Source organism: Hyperolius riggenbachi, chromosome 4 (genome assembly GCF_040937935.1).
Source record: "Hyperolius riggenbachi isolate aHypRig1 chromosome 4, aHypRig1.pri, whole genome shotgun sequence".
NCBI classification, from domain to species: Eukaryota; Metazoa; Chordata; class Amphibia; order Anura; family Hyperoliidae; genus Hyperolius; species Hyperolius riggenbachi.
In genome coordinates, this window is record NC_090649.1 from 250,542,405 (window position 1) to 250,561,277 (window position 18,873).

General features: G+C 40.0%; 1 protein-coding gene across 2 annotated transcripts in view; it reads right to left on the minus strand.

Annotated features, from left to right (window-relative positions):
- Positions 1 to 18,873, minus strand: part of SNX14 (sorting nexin 14) — a 116,644-nt gene that overhangs the window by 43,545 nt on the left and 54,226 nt on the right. Inside the window, exons 13-16 of one of the 2 annotated variants that reach the window (XM_068231109.1) lie at positions 14,698 to 14,853; positions 9,689 to 9,813; positions 8,802 to 8,860; positions 7,218 to 7,244 (exon numbers count right to left, since the gene is read on the minus strand). In XM_068231109.1, coding sequence (XP_068087210.1) covers positions 7,218 to 7,244; positions 8,802 to 8,860; positions 9,689 to 9,813; positions 14,698 to 14,853 — 367 coding nt within the window. The remainder of the gene's footprint in view (positions 1 to 7,217; positions 7,245 to 8,801; positions 8,861 to 9,688; positions 9,814 to 14,697; positions 14,854 to 18,873) is intronic. The other variant, XM_068231111.1, reaches the window with a different exon arrangement.

An 18,873-nucleotide genomic window follows, 5' to 3' on the forward strand; every position in this document is an offset into this window, starting at 1 on the left:
CTGTGTTTCACAAACCATTGCACAGCTATATAGGAAACACTCCTTTTTGTGTAGCCTTCTATATGCACTGTTTGGTCACTGGACAATGAAGGGGTTTGCATTGCTTTTTGTCCAAAACACAAGCAGATGACATAAGAAGCTTCAAAGAATAATATGGCTGTCACCTGCTTTCCTTCCAGCACGGCAGATGTGTGTAAGACTGGTTGAACAAAAACAACAAACTTTGGAAGAAGGAAATTAAAAATTCACTTATACGCTGATCAGCCCTAAAATTAAATCCACTGATTGATAAAGTGAAAATCAGTAAATATCGCTCTGCAGTGGTAGCAGCAATTGAACCAGGGCTGTGGAGTCAGAGTTGGAGCAGGAGCAATTTTGGGTACCTGGAGTCGGTGGTTTCTTAAACTGAGGAGTCAGTCTCGGATGATTTTAGTACCAAATCCACAGTCCAGGTAAGTATTAGACTAAGGAGTCGAAGTCGAGGAGTCTGAGCCATTTTGAGTACCTGGAGTTGAGTCTGAGGTTTAATATACTGAGGAGACGGAGTTGGAGTCGCATCATTTTGTACCGACTCCACAGCCCTGAATTGAACAGTCAATTCTTGCAGGTGATTTGTTGGAAGAAGAAAAAATGGCCAAGTATATGGATCTGAGAGACTAACAAGGGCTAAATTGTGATAGTTAGGTGCCTGGGTCAGAGCATCTTCAAAGTGGCAAGTCTTGTGGGACATGCCCAGAATGCATTGGTTCGTAATACCCAAAAGTGCTTCAAGGAAAAACAAGTGAAACGACGACAGGATCACATAAGCCCATTCAGTTCATAGATGCATGAGAGGAAAGGCTAGCCCATCTGGTCTGATCACACAGAAGAGGTCACATAACACAACTTGCTGAAATGCATGCATTGCTGGACATGAGAGAAAAGTGTCAAAACACATAGCTGATCAAGGACTGGCTGTGTAGCTGCAGGACAGCGTGCCCATGATAACTGTTCAAAAGCACCTAGAATGAGTTTGCAAATGTGAGAACTGGATCATAAAGTGACAAAACAAATGTATTGATGTTTATATTCCACAGATCTCAGCTTAGTCAAATATTCAGACATACTGGAGAAAAAAATCCAATCCATCGAAGCCCCAACTTGTAACTTACAGGACAAAGGATTTGCTGCTAATGTCTTGGTGCCGGATACTACAGTACACCTTCAGAGGGCTTGTGGAATCCATGCCCCAATGGGGCAAAGCTATTTTGGAAGGCTAAACAGGACCTGCATAATATTTGGCTGTTGTCTTTAATGTTTTGACTGATCAGTGTAAGTATGTTAGTGGAGTCTTGGCTGTCCACTTGAAAAAAAAATATGGCTCAGAATGCATGTAACAAATCTGTTACAGCTCTGACTATAAAAATGGCACAAGTTATATAAAACTTTACATAAAAAGCTGCTTTACTAACAAACACAAATGCCAAGCAGGAGGAACTGGGAAGGCTGCCAATTAGTAAAGAAGTATAGCACATAAGGGGTATCTGACATTCCAGTGTAAAGGATACGTTATAGGACAGCTGCAGTCCAAGCCATTGTGTTAAGGAATACTGTGTCATCCATTTCAGGCACTGCATGCTTATTTACAGCCATGCTTTAGGTGCAATGAGGTAGTAGCCAGGCATACTGCCTTTACAACGCTCCCTTATCAGTTCAGCAGCAAGTCTACCTACTGCTTGTCACAAACATTATTTGCTTCAAATAGCTACCAAAACCACTGCCAGGTTTGGTCATTAAAGGGTTGCTAAAAGATATTATTTTAAAGGGACACTGAAGCTAAAATAACGTATGATATCAAAATCTGTATGTGTAGTAGGGAAAACTAATAGAACATGAGTAGCAAAGAAAAAGAAAATTGCTTATATTTTTATTTATTTATTAACTGTTTTTCTATAACATTACATAATTCTCTAATATTTGCAGTTTACAAATTGCACTCTGTATTGTAAACGATGAAACAGAGCAGAGCTAATGAACCTTTGAACTTCCTGGCAGAAAAACTTTAAACAAAAGAATTAGAGTTCAAAAAAGCTCTTCTGCATAGATAACTTAAATTTCTTAACTGTTCCTGTACTGGAAACCATATGAGACTCATATCTGTGCTTTTGAATGTTCTATTTCTTAGCTGTACTACACATACAAATCATCATCTCATAAGTTTATTTTTACTTCAGATTCCCTTTAATACATTACTCTGTATAAAAAGCCTACAAATGAGTCTGAAAAAATGTTTTGACCATGTAGGGAAATGGGATAAGACAACAGAGCTCTGTATTTTACATTTGTACCAGAGGGTTTTGTTTGCATCCCCCCGACTAACTGTGCTTAAAATGGTCTCTCTCCCACACATACATGTGAACGCGCACACACAGAACAAGTCATGTCAAATCTTTCCAACAACTATGCAGTATGAGTGTCATGGAATTAATAGAATTTGAAAAGATGGATTCAGTAGGCCATGACAATACATAGATGTTTCAGGACTGAACAAAGATTGCACAACCAGATTGTAGAGCATGGTACTCCAGCAAGATACGCGCTAATTGCATAACACACGCTAAGTATCTGTTGGAAATGCTCCCTGCACATGGCAATTTTACTGCTGCACAGTGAATATGCCCCAATGAATGTAACAAATATCTATTAAAATAATCTATGTTCAATCATTATAATCTGTTAAACATGAACCAGAGCATGCAGTGGAGAGGGGCAGCCAACAGGCAGGAATGGTACACAGGTAATGGCTGCGTTAGCTTTGTACTGCATCAGGGAGTACAAAGCTAACAATAATGAACCTGATATTAGATAAGACCTCTGCTGGAATCTGGTCTAATATCAAATGATGCAAGGTGGTAAACAGATAAACAATTGATATCACAAACATTAATCATTAACCTGATCTATCTAAAAATGCATGCCTGGCTTTAGCAAGCTATACGGCTGGAGGTGCAGACTAAAGGTGGCCATACACTGGTCGATTTGCCATCAGATTGACCAAAAGATAGATCCCTCTCTGATCGAATCTGATCAGAGAGGGATCGTATGGCTGCCTTTACTGCAAACAGATTGTGAATCGATTTCAGCATGAAATCGATTCACCATCTGTGAACCTGCCGCCACTGCCACCGCTCCCAACATACATTACCTGATCCGGCCGGCGCGAGTCCCCCGGTCTCCGATGTCTTCTTCTCCGCTCTGGGCTCCAGCTTCACTGTACTTCCTGTCCGGGGAAGTTTAGACAGTAGAGGGCGCTCTACTGTTTAAACTTCCTGCCGGGACAGGAAGAAGTGAAGTCTGCCGGACTCGGAGCCCAGCGGAGAAGAAGTAGCGGCAACAGTGGGGACTCACACCGGCCGGATCAGGTAATGTATTGCCGCTAGCGTTGGTCGTCGGGCATTCCAACGCCGCTATCAATGCACTCCCAACCCGCCGGCGATCGAGTGAAATCTTCCTCACGGACAGATCGACGGGAACGATTGATTTCAGATGGAAATCGATCGTTTGGTCAGCATTTGCGTTTCCGTCCGATGTGATTTCACAGTCGATTCGATCACAGTGATCGAATCGGCTGTATATTGGCGGGAAAAATCGGTAAGTATATGGGCCCATTAAGGGCTTGGGACAAGGGCTGCAGAAAAGGCTTTGTATACAAGGAGGCTCTGCTGTCTTCTTGCATTTCCAGATTCTGGATTACAACATATTTGAATTGCGGAGTTTACAAAGGATCTAACAACAACACAATAATCCTTGAAAGCCCCAGTTCAGGCACAGTTTTTATAAACATTTAACAGAACATTTTTAAATTACTTGAGTATATAAAAAAAAAAGATTTATAAAAAATGTTTTTGCAAATTAAAAAAAAAAAAAAAAAGAAGAAGATCCTGCTGTACTTAAATCCTCAAAGAAACCTCCAGCGTCTCACTTAACCATATGCTCATTTCAGATGCGTCATTCAGACACTAATGAAAACGGAAGGATAAGTAGGACAGACAGGCAACTAGCATTGTTTAAAAGAAATTAAATAGGACAGCCTCTACATCCCTCTCACAGCACGGTCAGTAAAAACTTTTGTAAAATGCCAGAAGAAGTTGTAATTTTCTTTTCACCGGAATCTGGACATTACAACACCCTTGTCTTGTACAAACTCAAGTGAGAAATTGTAACTTTCTAAATTTTAAATAAAGTATTTTCAGCACACTTAGTTGCTACTAGTACATGGAGGAAAGATGACTGCTTTTTCAGTGGTTTAAGGGGACAGGAGAGGACTTAAAGAGACACTGAAGCGAAAAAAATATATATGATATAATGAATTGGTTGTGTACTATGAATAATTACTAGAAGATTAGCATCAAAGAAAATATTCTCATATTTTTATTTTCAGGTATATAGTGTTTTTTCTAACATTGCATCATTCTTTAATATGTGCAGATTACACAACACTCAGCATTCAAAATGATTCTTTCAGAGCAGTCTGTGAACTAATGACCTCTCCTCTGGCAGAGGAAAAGTAAAAAATTAACTAACAGTTGAGATAATAAAAGGCAGAAAACAGCCCTCTCCACGACTTTGAAAGTCGTAGAGCTTAATGGCTTTTTTGTATAGAGATAACAACTGAAGTTTCTTAAATTTTCCTGTACTGGAAACAATTAGACTGATGTATCTGATCTTAATGTTTTATTTCTTAGCTGTGCTACACATACAAATCATAATATCATTTTTTTTCGCTTCAGTGTCTCTTTAAGTCTGTAAGACTACACTGAAGAAGTAGATAAAGCAAGTGATCGAATTGGCTTATGAAGTCACCCCATGCCTCAGAGCAGTATCCACTTCATGGCCTGAAAGGACATCTACATTAATGGAACATTAATGGAACATACATGCACAGCTGCTACTTAGTGAAATATTTCACATTTCATTTTGGAAGAAACTCATTTTGGAATGAAGGGTCTTTGCCAAGAGTTATCTGCCTGACTCAGATTTCTATCTCAGGCCCAGTGCACAACAAAACCGCTAGCAGAGCCTCAAAACGCTAGCGGTTTTTGGAGCAGATTTCAGAGCGATTCTAGGCATGTTTAGAGACGTTTTCTAAACATGCCTAGCGCTTTTGTGTAGCAGATTACAAATATTGTTACAGTAAAAGCTGTTACTGAACAGCTTCTGTAACAAAAACGCCTGGAAAACCGCTCTGATCCAGCGTTTTCCAGAGCGGTTTGCGTTTTTCCTATACTTTACATTAAGGCATAAAACGCTTCTGTAAACCGCAAATGTGCAGCAGGAGGCAGTTTGCTAAAAACCCCAAACAGCTGGTGTGCACCTTCCCATTGAAATACATTAGCCGAGTGTTTTCACAGGCGGATGCGGTTGGCGGATCGCTGCTAAAACCACTCGGTGTGCACTGGGCCTCAGTCTCTGTTTCTCTGGTTATGCAGGACTCTTACCAGTATTCCCATAAATGTTGCATGACAAGACTTACATATCCACCCAGGTGGAAAGTTCTAACTTGTAAGACCGATAGTCTATCCACTGAGGAGGAGCGAAAGGGTGGGGACTTAAAATATAAAGTATTCTCATGCTTCCTGCCCCTGGAAGGAGAAGCAGTTTCTCACTTTATATGCAGGAATTATGGAACGCCCATTGCAGGGAAGATTGAATCTGAACTTTTCATTCTGCAAAAGCTATAGCATTTGTTACAAAACCCTTTCATGCATACTCAATGTAAAATAATGTTCTACTAAATACATACAAGAAACCTGTGCATAAATCAAGGCTTCAATGCAATGTTCACAACGTAAAGGCAGTATATCCATTTTAGGAAGTCATATCCTATTGTCACCCTGGTAATATGTATATACAGGATTTTATTAATTTTCCAATGCATTTATAATGTTTTAGCACATTCCCGTTTTTTCTTTTTTTATCAAAAATGAAAAAGGATTGTATTAAATACCACAAAAAAGAAGGGCTTAACCATCTAGGTTAAGCCCTTCTTTACACTGTAAAATATTCTTATCTTTACAATGTAGTAAAACAAGAACTTATGTGTGCTGGGAAAATCTTGCCATGCAAACTAAGAGAAACTCCAAAATCAGGCTACCATTAGAAATATTTTATTTATAGTAATTATTTTCATTATTGAAAAAAAACATAATTTAGTACTAAACCTAATAAAAAAATCCCAAAAGTCTTTTTCAATTTTATTTCTCAATACAAAGTAGTTTGGGGTGGCTGGGGGTGGCCTGGACCAGCAAAGCTGTGCTGGACTGTTGCTGTTTGGAACTTTTCTTTTTTGTTGTTTTTTTATTCACTCTAGTCCTAACAGGAGTAGGCAAGAATCTCAATGTTCATTGTTTAATCGAAATAATTCTGTAGTGTTAACCCCCACTTTGCAATGCTGAATTGTGTGGTGTCAGCCCCTGAAATCCCTCAAAATCAGGAAATCCAACTGATAGCAAAAGTTAATATTTTAAAAAAGCACACACAAAAACCAACATATCACTTCAAGCGGAAGCAAAAAGTATTGCACTTTGTCTATACACCTGAACTTGGGACAGATCTGGCAAAAGGAAACACTTCTTGTTTATATAGTTGCACCCTGCTACAGATCTATAGCAGGATAATGGCTGTCAAAATTGGCCCTGAGAGCACAGACTAAAGGGGCCCATACACTGAGCCGATTTTCTGGCCGACCGACCGATCGATCGAAAATCGGTTGGCCAATCGACCGATCGATGGCCGATTTCGATCGATTTCGATGGATTTCTGTCGAACTGGCAGGATGGAAAATTTAGGTCGATCTGATGAGATTGCTTATCATTTTGCATTGGCCTTAATGGAAATCTGATGGCAAAAAAATGCCATCAGATCGAATTTCAATAGATTTCAAACTGAAATCTATTGGAATTCTATCCTGGTAAAAAATGTTCTAAAAACGCATCAGATAGATCATCAGATGGAGTTCTTATCTATCTGCTGCCAATCTGACGAGTGTATGGGCACCTTAAGACACCTAAATTTACCAAGAAGTATGAATGGTTATTATGCATGTGAGTCATGATTACACACATCAGGCAGGGTGAAAAAAGGACATCAATTCCCTCCAAAACACACATTCAGGCAGGAAAGGCACACAAGTGTAACTACATAGTGAAACCATTCCAACATGCTGTCAGAAAACTCACCGTATATCATCCAAACTCAGGCTATTTCTGCAATAGGTATATTGAAATACAATTTATAATCAATGTGATAATTTCATTTTCTACACATTTCTGGGTGAATATACAGGTAGAAAAAAACAACGTTTTGTAAAAAAAATAATACCTTTTAATGGCTAACTAATAGAGTTAAATGATGCAAGCTTTCTGGGATCTAGTCCCCTTCTTCAGGCATATTTCCAGATGTAAGCCGAAGTAAAAGACTGATGCAGATAAATGGTTTAGGGGCCTAGTCTGCACTTTCTGATGTGGCACCCGAAACAATTGTCAATCTATGTGTTGACTAATGATGTGAAGAATAAATACTTTTGAATTTACAATTGGTGTGCTAACCAACCTTGGACTTAACAGAAGAAATCAATAAGCTGGCCTTAACTTGTCCATTAAAGAAGTGACAAAGCTATTAAAGAGAGTCTGAAGCAAGAATAAATCTCGCTTCAGACCACATAGATAGCAGGGGCATGTGTGCCACTGCTAAAACGCCGCTATCCCGCGGCTTAACGGGGGTCCCTGATCCCCCAAATCCCCTCCGTGCAGAGGGGGAGCGCTTCCGCATTGGGGCAGGGCTAACCGCCGCAGCTCTGCCTCCCGCGCGTTTATCAGACGCGTACCTCCGCCTCTCCCCCGCCCCTCTCAGTCTTCCTTCACTCAGAGGGGCGGGGGAGAGGCGGCGATGCGCGTCTGATAGACGCGCTGAGGCAGGGCTGCAGCCGTTAGCCCTGCCTCCAGGAAGAGCAAAATTTACGACCAAGTTGGTAGTTGATTTTGCAGAGGGGGGTTTGGGGGTGAAGGGGCCCCCGTTTAGCCGCGGGATAGCGGCGTTTTAGCAGGGGCACAAATGCCCCTGCTAACTATGAGCTCTGAAGTGAGATTTATTCTCGCTTCAGAGTCTCTTTAAAGCAGTTTAAAACCCTGACATAATATTCAATATAAACCTGTTTTCCTACTTTTTATATGCCATAGGGTTATCATATTTGCATTTGTGAATAAGTATTATTATTCATTTAGATATTATAGGTTCCCAAAAGTACAGTTTTTTGCTTTGTGAGCTGACTTTGCATTTTATTAATAACTGGTTTTATTCATTATGTAGTGAAAGCAGACATGTTTTGACTGTCTGTGTGGAGCTGCTACTGCACAGTCAGAGAATGTGTTACATTAATCACTTGATACATTTAAGTAAACACAAGATAACATTATCTAAAGTTTGGATGCTCCACATTTCATTGCACTGAACTTTCAAGCTCTGTGTGTAACCCTTCAAATGCTGGTCTAGCAAAAAAAAAATGCTGTTTGCATTTAATATGCTGTAAATAATGTTTTAGAGCAAAGATGAAATGCTGGGTTATATTCCGCTTTAAAATAATTTATGCTTGACATACAGTACTTCTACAATTTAAAGGTTTCTAATGAAGATAATGTCCCTAAAAAAGTGTTTTAGTCTTAAAATATAAGCAAAAAATTAGCGCAAATATGCAAATACAAAGTATTACATGCATACATGTATACAGTTACATGAATTCTATAGTAATTATCTCACTGACATACCTATTAAACTTTGAGTTGCGCGTCGGAGATTCCGCACCTTCCAGTAACTGCCTAAAATACTAGAAATGGGACAAAAACGATATATATATATATATTTAAACATGGACAGTTTCTCTCCAGGAAAATTTGCATCATGTTTTACCATGTGTAAAACATTTCACATCAATTCTTAGACTAAGTTCTGTGCATTGTATGTTTTTTTTTTTTGTGGCTCTTTATGTGTTGAAGTGATTCCACGAGATAACTCTGGCATGGCTGCCAAAAGGTTAAACGGCAATTAATAGAGCAGCCACCATATGCCTTTCACTTCAGGTTCACTTTAAGACTCACAGGAGCCTAGCAAAGTAAAGTGTGTAGGACTGCTTAGGATCCAGCCTTACACTCATTTTTATTTTTGTTAATCAACTACAGCATCAACTTTAATTGTATTTATTTTTCTCGTTTGCAGTATGCTTTGACAAATAACAGCTTTTTCTGACAATTTAATAACTGCTGCTTCCTGATTTACGTGTCTGAAACTGGCTTGAGAAAAGGTCTGTGGTGCCTATTCCACCTGTATTAACCATACTGTATTAAGCAGTCATTCCTAGTTATAACTCCCCATTCAATTGTCTTCAGCTGCCCTATAGACTCTAATGAGAATCAAATGCTTCTATGGAAGGCTTAGAGAGCTGGACAACAAAAACTGGGAAATACTTTTAGCTGGTAACTTCTGAAAGACACAAAATGGATATAAATCCTAATTGCTCAGTCCAAAAATGGGAGTATTGACAGAAATCACCTGACCGTGATGGACACAGAATCCTGACATTTTATTCTTGCAGATTTTATAAAACAGACCAGTTACAACTATATTGCACTGAATTTTACTCTTTAAGAAGGTGTACCTCATCGCTATGGCAAAACATGGGTGTGAAAACATTCTCAAGCAGGGAGAGGACATGTTCATAGGCTTCAAACAGGCAACGCATAGTTTGGAGTTTCACCACTTCGTTGAAAGGTCCTTCTGCAACTAAAATATCAAAGATTACAGGATTATATAATCCTGAATAAATGCAAATACATACAATCAGGCTATATAGACTAGCTCTACTACAGTAGGTTTTTGTACAGTGCCCTTATGACTACCAGCCACACTTTATAAATTCAGAGTACAACCATTGTCCACCTAGGGAGAGGAGGTGGGAGTTACTTAAAGTAGGTGTACCCAGTACATCACATCTTTAATAAATTAGCCATTTAATCAATATTTGATCTGTATTTTGGTCAATCGTAAATGCTATAGTTTCAATAGACTTTCATTAGATTAAATGTTTATATTGAATCTAACATTCCATTTTTGGAATGTTGAAAACTGCAGGAGCACGGGGAAAGGTTGCCCATTCTAGTGAGGGGGATTTGCATATGTTCCTGTTTTCACCTGCTACACAGGTGTGCGATCAGGGAACTGAATATGGCAACTGCTGTTTTGCATACGCATCATACTACTGTAAACATATCACTGGCGAAATATGTAACATGTAAATATGTAGGGCCCTATGTGTTCTAACTGACCAGTATGTGGTGCTTTGTTTGGGTTTCCAATACATTTATTGGCAATGGTGCCAAAGTAGATGGCAGAAGGTATTGGTTAGCGTTAGGTGTCAATTATAAATGCTAGTTTTAGAGGATAGGTTAATTTAAAGGACAACTCGGTCACAAAAATCTTAAAAAATGTGTAAACATATACGAACAAGAAGTACATTTCTTCCAGAGTAAAATGAGCCATAAATTATAAATTATTGTATTTTTGGACTATAAGACTCACTTTTTCTCCACCAAAAGTGTGTGTGTGTGTGTGTGTGTGGGGGGGGGGGGCGGGGGCAGGAAGTCACTGTGTCTTTTAGTCCAAATTCAGGGAGTTCCTGACTTGTGAACTCCTACTAATACTAACCTCCAACCTGCCGCAATGTCGAGGACTCCCTGTGCCCATGGGGAGGAGGACAAAGGGGGACAAACAGAGGACACCAAGGGTCATAGAGGAGGACACAAGGAGGACAGAGGTGGCCACATGTGGGACACAGTAGGACACAAGGGGGACAGAGGACACAGGGAGACACAAGAGGGACAAGGGGGCATGAGGTACAAACTGGTATAATCCACAAAATGCCCCTTCATCATGGATGCACCAGGTTATATATATTTTTTTCCCTGATTTTTGCACTCTGAGGGCTCGTTTCCACTATCGCGAATCTGCATGCGTCCAACGCATGCAGATTCGCACATGGTATGCAAGTGGGTGGGCCTGTTTCCACTGTAGCGTTGGTGATGTGCGTTTTTTTCAGCGGTAAAAAAACGCACAAAAGAGCCAACGAATTCGCCTGCGAGTGGAATGCATGCGAATCGCCACTAATGTATTTAATAGTAAAAACGCATGCGTTTGTTACATGCGATTTCGCGTGCGATTTCGCACCTTTTTCAATTTTATTTTGCCCTGGCAGTGTCATGGTTAATTTCGCATGGCACCCTGCCATGCGAAATCGCACGCGAAATCGCGGGTAAAACCGCATGTGGAAACGCATCCGCATGCGTTTTTACAAGCGTCGGAATGCGGCCGAAATCGCGTCGCAACAGTGGGAACGAGCCCTAAACCAGGGCTTCCCAACCCTGTCTTCAAGTACCACCTACAGTGCATGTTTTGCAGAAAACCACAAACATTCACAGGTGAGATAATAAGTGTCACAGCAGAGCTGATTAACTACCTCTGGGGATTTCCACAAAACATGTACTGTTTGTGGTACTTGAGAACAGGGTTGGGAAGCCTTGCTCTAAACCCAGGTGCGTCTTATGATCTGGAGCATCTTGTAGTCCGAAAAAATACGGTACTTTTCTCCTATGTTGATGTGACTTAACCCCTTGAGCATTTAGCACTTAACCACTTTAGCATTTAGGGCGTAGCTCCTATGTCCAAATATGCATGCTGGACGTAGGAGCTATGTCCATGAAAAAGCAAAGCTGCGGGGGTTCGCAGGGCTGCAACCGCCGGGGTGCGTGGGTCGCCCGTTAACTCGGAGATCAATGAATGGGAATGCAGAGCCCATTCATTGATCTAAGTCCCTGTTAGAACGATTGCTGGCTACTATGGAGAAGTGGAGATCGTTCTGTTACACATCCCCTCTTCAATTCCTGTAAGTACCCTCTTCACTTCCTGTAAGTACGCTTACAGGAAGCCAAAACATTTTTTTTTACTGTGGCCATCTTGTGGATAAAATAGTAAAAATACATCAACATACATTTTTTTTTAAATGAATAGACATTTTTACATTTAAAATTAACTGTTTACCTCGGACACACTCAAAAATTACAATTAAAAAAACCAAAAACAAATAGTTGCCAAAGGGTCTGAACTTTTTTAATATGCATGTCAAGAGGTTTTATTACTAATATTTTTTAAATTATAAGCAAAACTGGACGCAAAACTGAAAAAATATTGGTGCCATACATTGTGATAGGGAATATAATTTAAATGGTGAAATAACTGGGACAAATGGGCAAATAAAATACATAGGTTTTAATTATGGTAGCATGTATTATTTTAAAGCTATAATGGCCGAAAACTGACAAATAATGAATTTTTTCCATTTTTTTCTTTATATCCCCGGTAAAATGCATTTAGAATAAAATAGTTCTTAGCAAAATGTACCACCCAAAGAAAGCCTGATTGGTGGCAGTTAAAACAAGATATAGATCATTTCATAGTGATTAGTAGTGATAAAGTTATTGGCGAATGAATGGGAGGTGAAAATTGCTTGGATGCATAAGGTGAAAAAACACTAAAGGCTGAAGTGGTTACAGTACGTAGTAGAAGTCTAACAGACTAGCCCATATCCTCATGGGGGGCTCTTAGGGTTTTCTTTATTTTCAAAAGCACTTAGTAAATGGTTGTTGCTCCATCCAATTGCCAAAAAAAAAGTGTACAGTGAGCAGATACTGTAGGCTGGCCATCTTTGTATAAATCTTTTGTCAGGGAGTGTCTTTATAAAGAATAAAGGCCATACTGAGAATCCCCTATGGAGAGATGGACTAGCCCAAAACCTGTCAGTAATGTCAGATGTCTACTACTTACTGTAAGTGACAGCAACATAGGAGAAAAGTAATTTATGGCTCATGTTATTGTGATTAGTAGTGATCGCCGGTACCGAGTCCCGTCACTTCCGCCGGACGCGACCAGTCTTCCGCATCAACAGGGGCTCTCTCCGGCTCTGTACGCATGCGCCTGCGTAGTAGGGAGGGAGCCCTACATACAAGATTTAGCCTCATCTGCATTCATACTTATCCTACCTCTAATCTCTATTTAATTGCTGTGTCTTTTTAAATAACTAAAAACCTTTTAGCCCAGGCCGGTGTATGACAGGATATGGTGAAAGGGATGAGCCCTTTTTACTATCTGTCTGTCATATACTTTTTATGTTTTAATTGCGGACTTTGGTAGTGGGGGTGGAGAAGATTGTTGTTTCCCTCAGCACTAGGAAGTCACGGTGGAACGCACGAACTTCCGGTTCCGGCGTGACGTCGGGTAAGCGACGGCCGGCCGGGGTACTAGGCCTGCGGCGGTGAATTAGCATGCAAGCAGAAGGGAGGACTTCCCTATAAAGTTGTCCAGGAATGGATGCCGCGGCGTGCAGAGAGCCTCTGAGGACGCTCAGTGAGCGAAACGTTCGTCAGGCCCATCACTGCTCCCACCATACCCCACAGCGCTTGAAGAACCTGGTAGGATTTTTTATATGCAACCTTTTCATCCATAGGATTGGAATGTCGTTTTTGAAAGCCTGTATATTAAAGCTTTTTTAAGAGGAATGCATGTCCCAAACTACTCTTTCCTTTCTACCTCATTTTTTGATAGGGAGCGCACTTCGCTTGTGTCGACTGGCTCGCCTGGCCGAAATGACGGGACCCGGTACCGGCGGACAGAGGCATCTTCCAGCGCATGCCTTCAGAAGTAAGATTCCGATCAATCGCTACAAAAACCTCCAGACACAGAAACAGCTTTTTTCCTCAAGCGGTAGCCATACTTAATGCTGAACCACGCTAGAGCTGCTAGGACTTGATAGTAATCAGCACAGAACTGTAAATGAACAATTCTCACATTGCTTACTGCCACTATACTTGCATAAATGTCCTTGACTTGTAATATACACACTGTCTGTCCTTGTATTGTTTTTGTTTGCGTTTGTTAAAGTGGACCCAAACTAAAAATACAAGATTTCAGAAATAAAATCTATTTTCTAAATTATAATAATAAATAGCAGTCTTTTTTCAGCTGCATGATGACAAATATAAAATATTTTACATTTATTGGAGGAACCCCTCCCTTCCTTTCATATTGCCAGCAAAAAATCCGGCAAACTGGTGGAGTAGATGGTGTCCAGCAAAGGAGGAATTGCTAATGGCTGCCCGCTGTATAACCCTAGTTATGAAAAGAGAAGGGTGAAAAGCATGCACTCAAATGCTCATAGGCTTCAAGGAGTGTTTATTTATATTTGTATGTGTCAGAGTGGTGCAACTAAATATTTTGAATTAAAAAAAAATGTTTGGTTTGGGTTTGCTTTAAGCAACTGCCAAGACAAATTCCTTGTAGGTGCAAACTTACTTGGCGAAATAAAATGGATTCTGATTGATTTTATTCTGGAAGAAACGCATCTTTTGTATGTTTTTACGTATGTATATTTATTTGTATGTGTTTACATATATTTTAAATTTTAAGATTTTCAGGGTTAGAAAGCTGGAATAAATGTGTGGGTGTTGGATTAGGCTGCAGAAAGGAGCTAATATTTGGATGGTAATCACCAAGGAAAGGGGGGAAATTATGTTACGGTAAAGGTTAATGTTTAAGCCATATTTGCAGTCACACACTTACTTTTTTGTATGTCCTCTACAATAAAGGAATCAAATCTGATTTTATCAATGCTTTCATCCAGGCAATAGGTATGATAGATTTTCTTTACTTCTTCATGAAGGGAAAGTTTTTCTTCATCATTGAGCTCTGGTCTTAAAATCTTGTCATTAAACTCCTCTATATATATAAAAAAAAAGAAAAAAAAAAGTTAAGAACAAAAAATAAATAAATAAAAACAAAAATAAAATAAATAAGTAAATAAATAAAAAGAACAAAAATTATGACAAGAAAGACTTAAAGAGAACCAGAGATGAAGAAGAAATAGATTTATACATACCTGGGGCTTCCTCAATCTCCATAAGCCTGGATCGCTCCCACACCGCCTTTCTCCGCCGGTACCGGGTCCCGTCATTTTGGCCAGGCGAGCCAGTCGACGCAAGCGAAGTGCGCTCCCTCCCTACTACGCAGGCGCATGCGTACAGAGCCGGAGGGAGACCCTGTGGATGCGGAAGACTGGTCGCGTCCGGCGGAAGTGACGGGACCCGGTACCGGCGATAAAGGCAGCGCAGGGCGGCAGCGTGGGAGCGATTCAGGCTGGAGGAAGCCCCAGGTATGTATAACATCTTTTTCCATTTTTAAGCTTTCCCTTGTCTCTGGTTCCCTTTAACTTAGATCTATACTTAAAGGGAAATTCCATCTTGGTTGCAAGTTATTCAGGGCAATTACAGGTAGTCCCCAACTTACGAACATCTGACTTACAAACGACCCACCTATACGAACGGCCTGAAAAATGTGACATTCTGTGGGAAAAAATACCCCAAATTTTTTTCAAAAAGACCTTGTTTTTTAAAAAAAGAACAAAGACAAAATTGTTTTTAACTTTTGCCCCCTGCTGCATCATATATCTATGCCCCTCTGGACTTCCCTTCACAAACGGGCATAGATACACATCTTTGTAATTACAAGTGGTGTGCATGTGCCCACGCACAAGTACCGATTGTTCCCAATGCCGATCAAAGTACCCGAAGTAAAAAGACGTGTTAAGTACATTTAAATGAATTAAAAAGTAAATGCCTCAGTTATTAATCCCTTTTTCTCCGCTCCCCACAGTTATCAAAATAAAACACTTGTAAAAAAAAAAAAAAAAAGTGACAGCATTTAAAAAAGAAATACAAAAATACTTACCTTAGGGACTTTTAGATTATGTATTTCTTGTGGGTATTTTACTGTTATTTTTGCAAATAAGGGCTTGTATTTATTGATATAGCATAAAGAAACAAAAAGGAAAAACACCTTTATTTCCAAATAAAATATTGTGCCATACATTGTACTAGGTTAAAGCCATAAAGAAGACACCCATGTCTGGAAACATTGAACAAATGACGCTCATTCTTGCAAAAATATTTAAACTTTATTGAGAAACCAGCAGGATTAAAAACAAAAACACAAAGCTGTGGGGGTCAGTCTGAGTATGATAAATATACAGTACAGTATTAAACCCAAATGCATAACGTCTAGGCATAATCAAGAATATCCCTTCCATGGCATAAGCCATCATAAGATACACTAATGCACACTATAAGACACTCAATATGAGCGCAGTCCTGTCAACAAAACATATCAAACCACCTCTGATAAACATATAATGACCAATCCGCTGTACAGAAAAAGTGAGCAGAAATGCAGGAAAAGTAAGATGTATAGATGTTACCTAGATGATGGAAATGGTTGCCCCAGTGCCCCCACGCGATTCCTCATGCGTTCCACTTCAAGCCGCATATCCAGAATGCGTGAGGAAGCGCGTGGGGGCACTGGGGCAACCATTTCCATCCTCTAGGTAACATCTATACGTTTTACTTTTCCCTGCCTTTCTGCTCACTCTTTCAAAATATCTGATTCAAATCAGCAAATGTATTCTTTAGCTTTCACTTTGATCGATCAAAAAGTCAAGATATTTCATGCAGAATCAAAAAAAATATCTTTGATCTGTTAAATCAGAAAATTTCTGGCAAATTATAAAGCCTCCTTCAAAGGAGGCTTGAGGTGAGATGCATATAGAGGCTGCTATATTTATTTCCTTTTAAAATAGAACCAGTTGACTGGCTGTCCTGTCGATCTTTCAAGTCAGTAGTGTCTTAATCATTCACCTGAAACAAGCATGAGGCTAATCTTCTCAGATTTTTTTAAATCAGAAAAATCTGACCTGCATGCTTGTTCAGGGTCTGTGGCTAAAAGTATTAGAGACAGTGGATCAGCAGGATAGCCCGGCAATGTGCATTGTTTAAAGGGAAATAAATATGTCAGGCTCCATATTCCTCTGACCTCGGGTTCCCTTTAACCATTTCAGCCCGCAGGGATTTTTCACCTTATGCATCAGAGCAATTTTCACATCCCATTCATTCGCTAATAACTTCATCACTACTTATCACAAGTTATTTATCTATATCTTGTTTTTTCCGCCACTAATTAGGCTTTCTTTGGGTGGTACATTTTGCTAAGAATTATTTTTTTATAAATGCATTTTAACAGGATTCATAAGAAATTTTTTTTTAAAAAAAAATCATTATTTCTCAGTTTTCGTCTATTATAGGTTTAAAATAATCCCTGCTACCATAATTAAAACCTATGTATTTTATTTGCCCGTTTGTCTCGCTTATTACACCATTTAAATTTTGTCCCTATCATAAATGTATGGCGCCAATATTTTATTTGGAAATAAAGGTGCATTTTTTCCGTTTTGCGTCCATCACGATTTACAAGCTTAGGATTTAAAAAATGTTCGTAGTATACCCCCTTCACATGCATATTTAAAAATTCAGACCCTTAGGTAACTATTTATGTTTGGTTTTTTTAATTGTAATTTTTTTTTCCATTAAAAATTTTATTTGGGTAATTTTTGGGTGTGGGAAATAAGTTAATTTTAAATGTTAAAATGTGTGTGAATTCCCTTCAAAAATGTTTGTAGATGTAGTTTTACTATTTGGCCACAAGATGGTTGATGGTTGAGTTTTTATTTTTACCTTGTGCTTCTCGCTAACCGGAAGCACAAGGAGGAAGGGGGAAACTTTTTTTTGCAGAAAGACTGCGGCCTCTGGTAAGAGACCATCGGGTTTTCTGCTGGGGATTTTGATCGGTGATCGGGAACCATGATCATAGGGCTACCAAGGAACAGCACGGGGGCGCGACCGCACCGAAGCGCGGCACCACAGCAGAGCAGCCGCCTGGACGTGAGGATCACGTATGGGTGGCTGAAATGGTTAATTTATTCCCTTCCAGGTCAGTCATTAGTATGTATTTCATCCATCAGATCTGCAAGAAACGCTTTAATCTTTTCCAGACACAACAGCTTTGGCTCCTTTAAGACAAGAGCCATCCGTGCCCTTTTAAGTGCTGCAATTGCAGTGATTGGCTCACAGCAATCACAAGGTCAAGAGCCAATAAAATTGTCTCATGCCCGATATACCGAAGCGGTCAACGTGGCAGCAGGGCGAGCTGGTAAAGTGGGGATGATTGAAAACTATGCTCTAATAGGGACAACAGCTTCCAATCAGGGTGTAGATTTCATTTACCAAGTTCCGAAAGTGGTTAAAGAGACTCTGAAGTGAGTTTAAAAATGGCTTTTTACCTTATATTCAACAGGGGCATGTTTGCCCCTGCTAAAACGCCGCTATGCCGTGGCAGAACGAGGGGTCTTTACCCCTCAAAACCCCCCTGCAAAATCCACGACTTTCTTGGTTGTGGATTTTGCTGCTGTTGGAGGCAGAGCTATGAGCTGCAGCTCTGCTTCCATGCCCGTCTATCAGTGGTGGATCTCCGCCTCTCCCCCGCCCCTCTCAGTGAAGGAAGACTAAGAGGGGCGGATAGAGGCAGCAATCAGCGCTGATAGACGCGCTGAGAGGCAGAGCTACAGCCATTAGCCCTGCCTCAAGCAGGAAGCGTTCCCCGGGCACCACGGAGGGGATTTGGGGGGTAAAGGTTCTGCCGCGGGATACTGGTGTTTTAGCAGGGGCAAACATGCCCATGTTGAATATAAGGTAAAAAGCCATTTTTAAACTCACTTTAGAGTCTCTTTAATGAACATATTAACAAACAAAAAATAATAATCATAGTCACACACAAAAACTTGTCTCAACCTACTTTACTCACAGAACTTCTTAATGCTCAGTGCTGTGATTGATATGGAATGCTACAAAATAA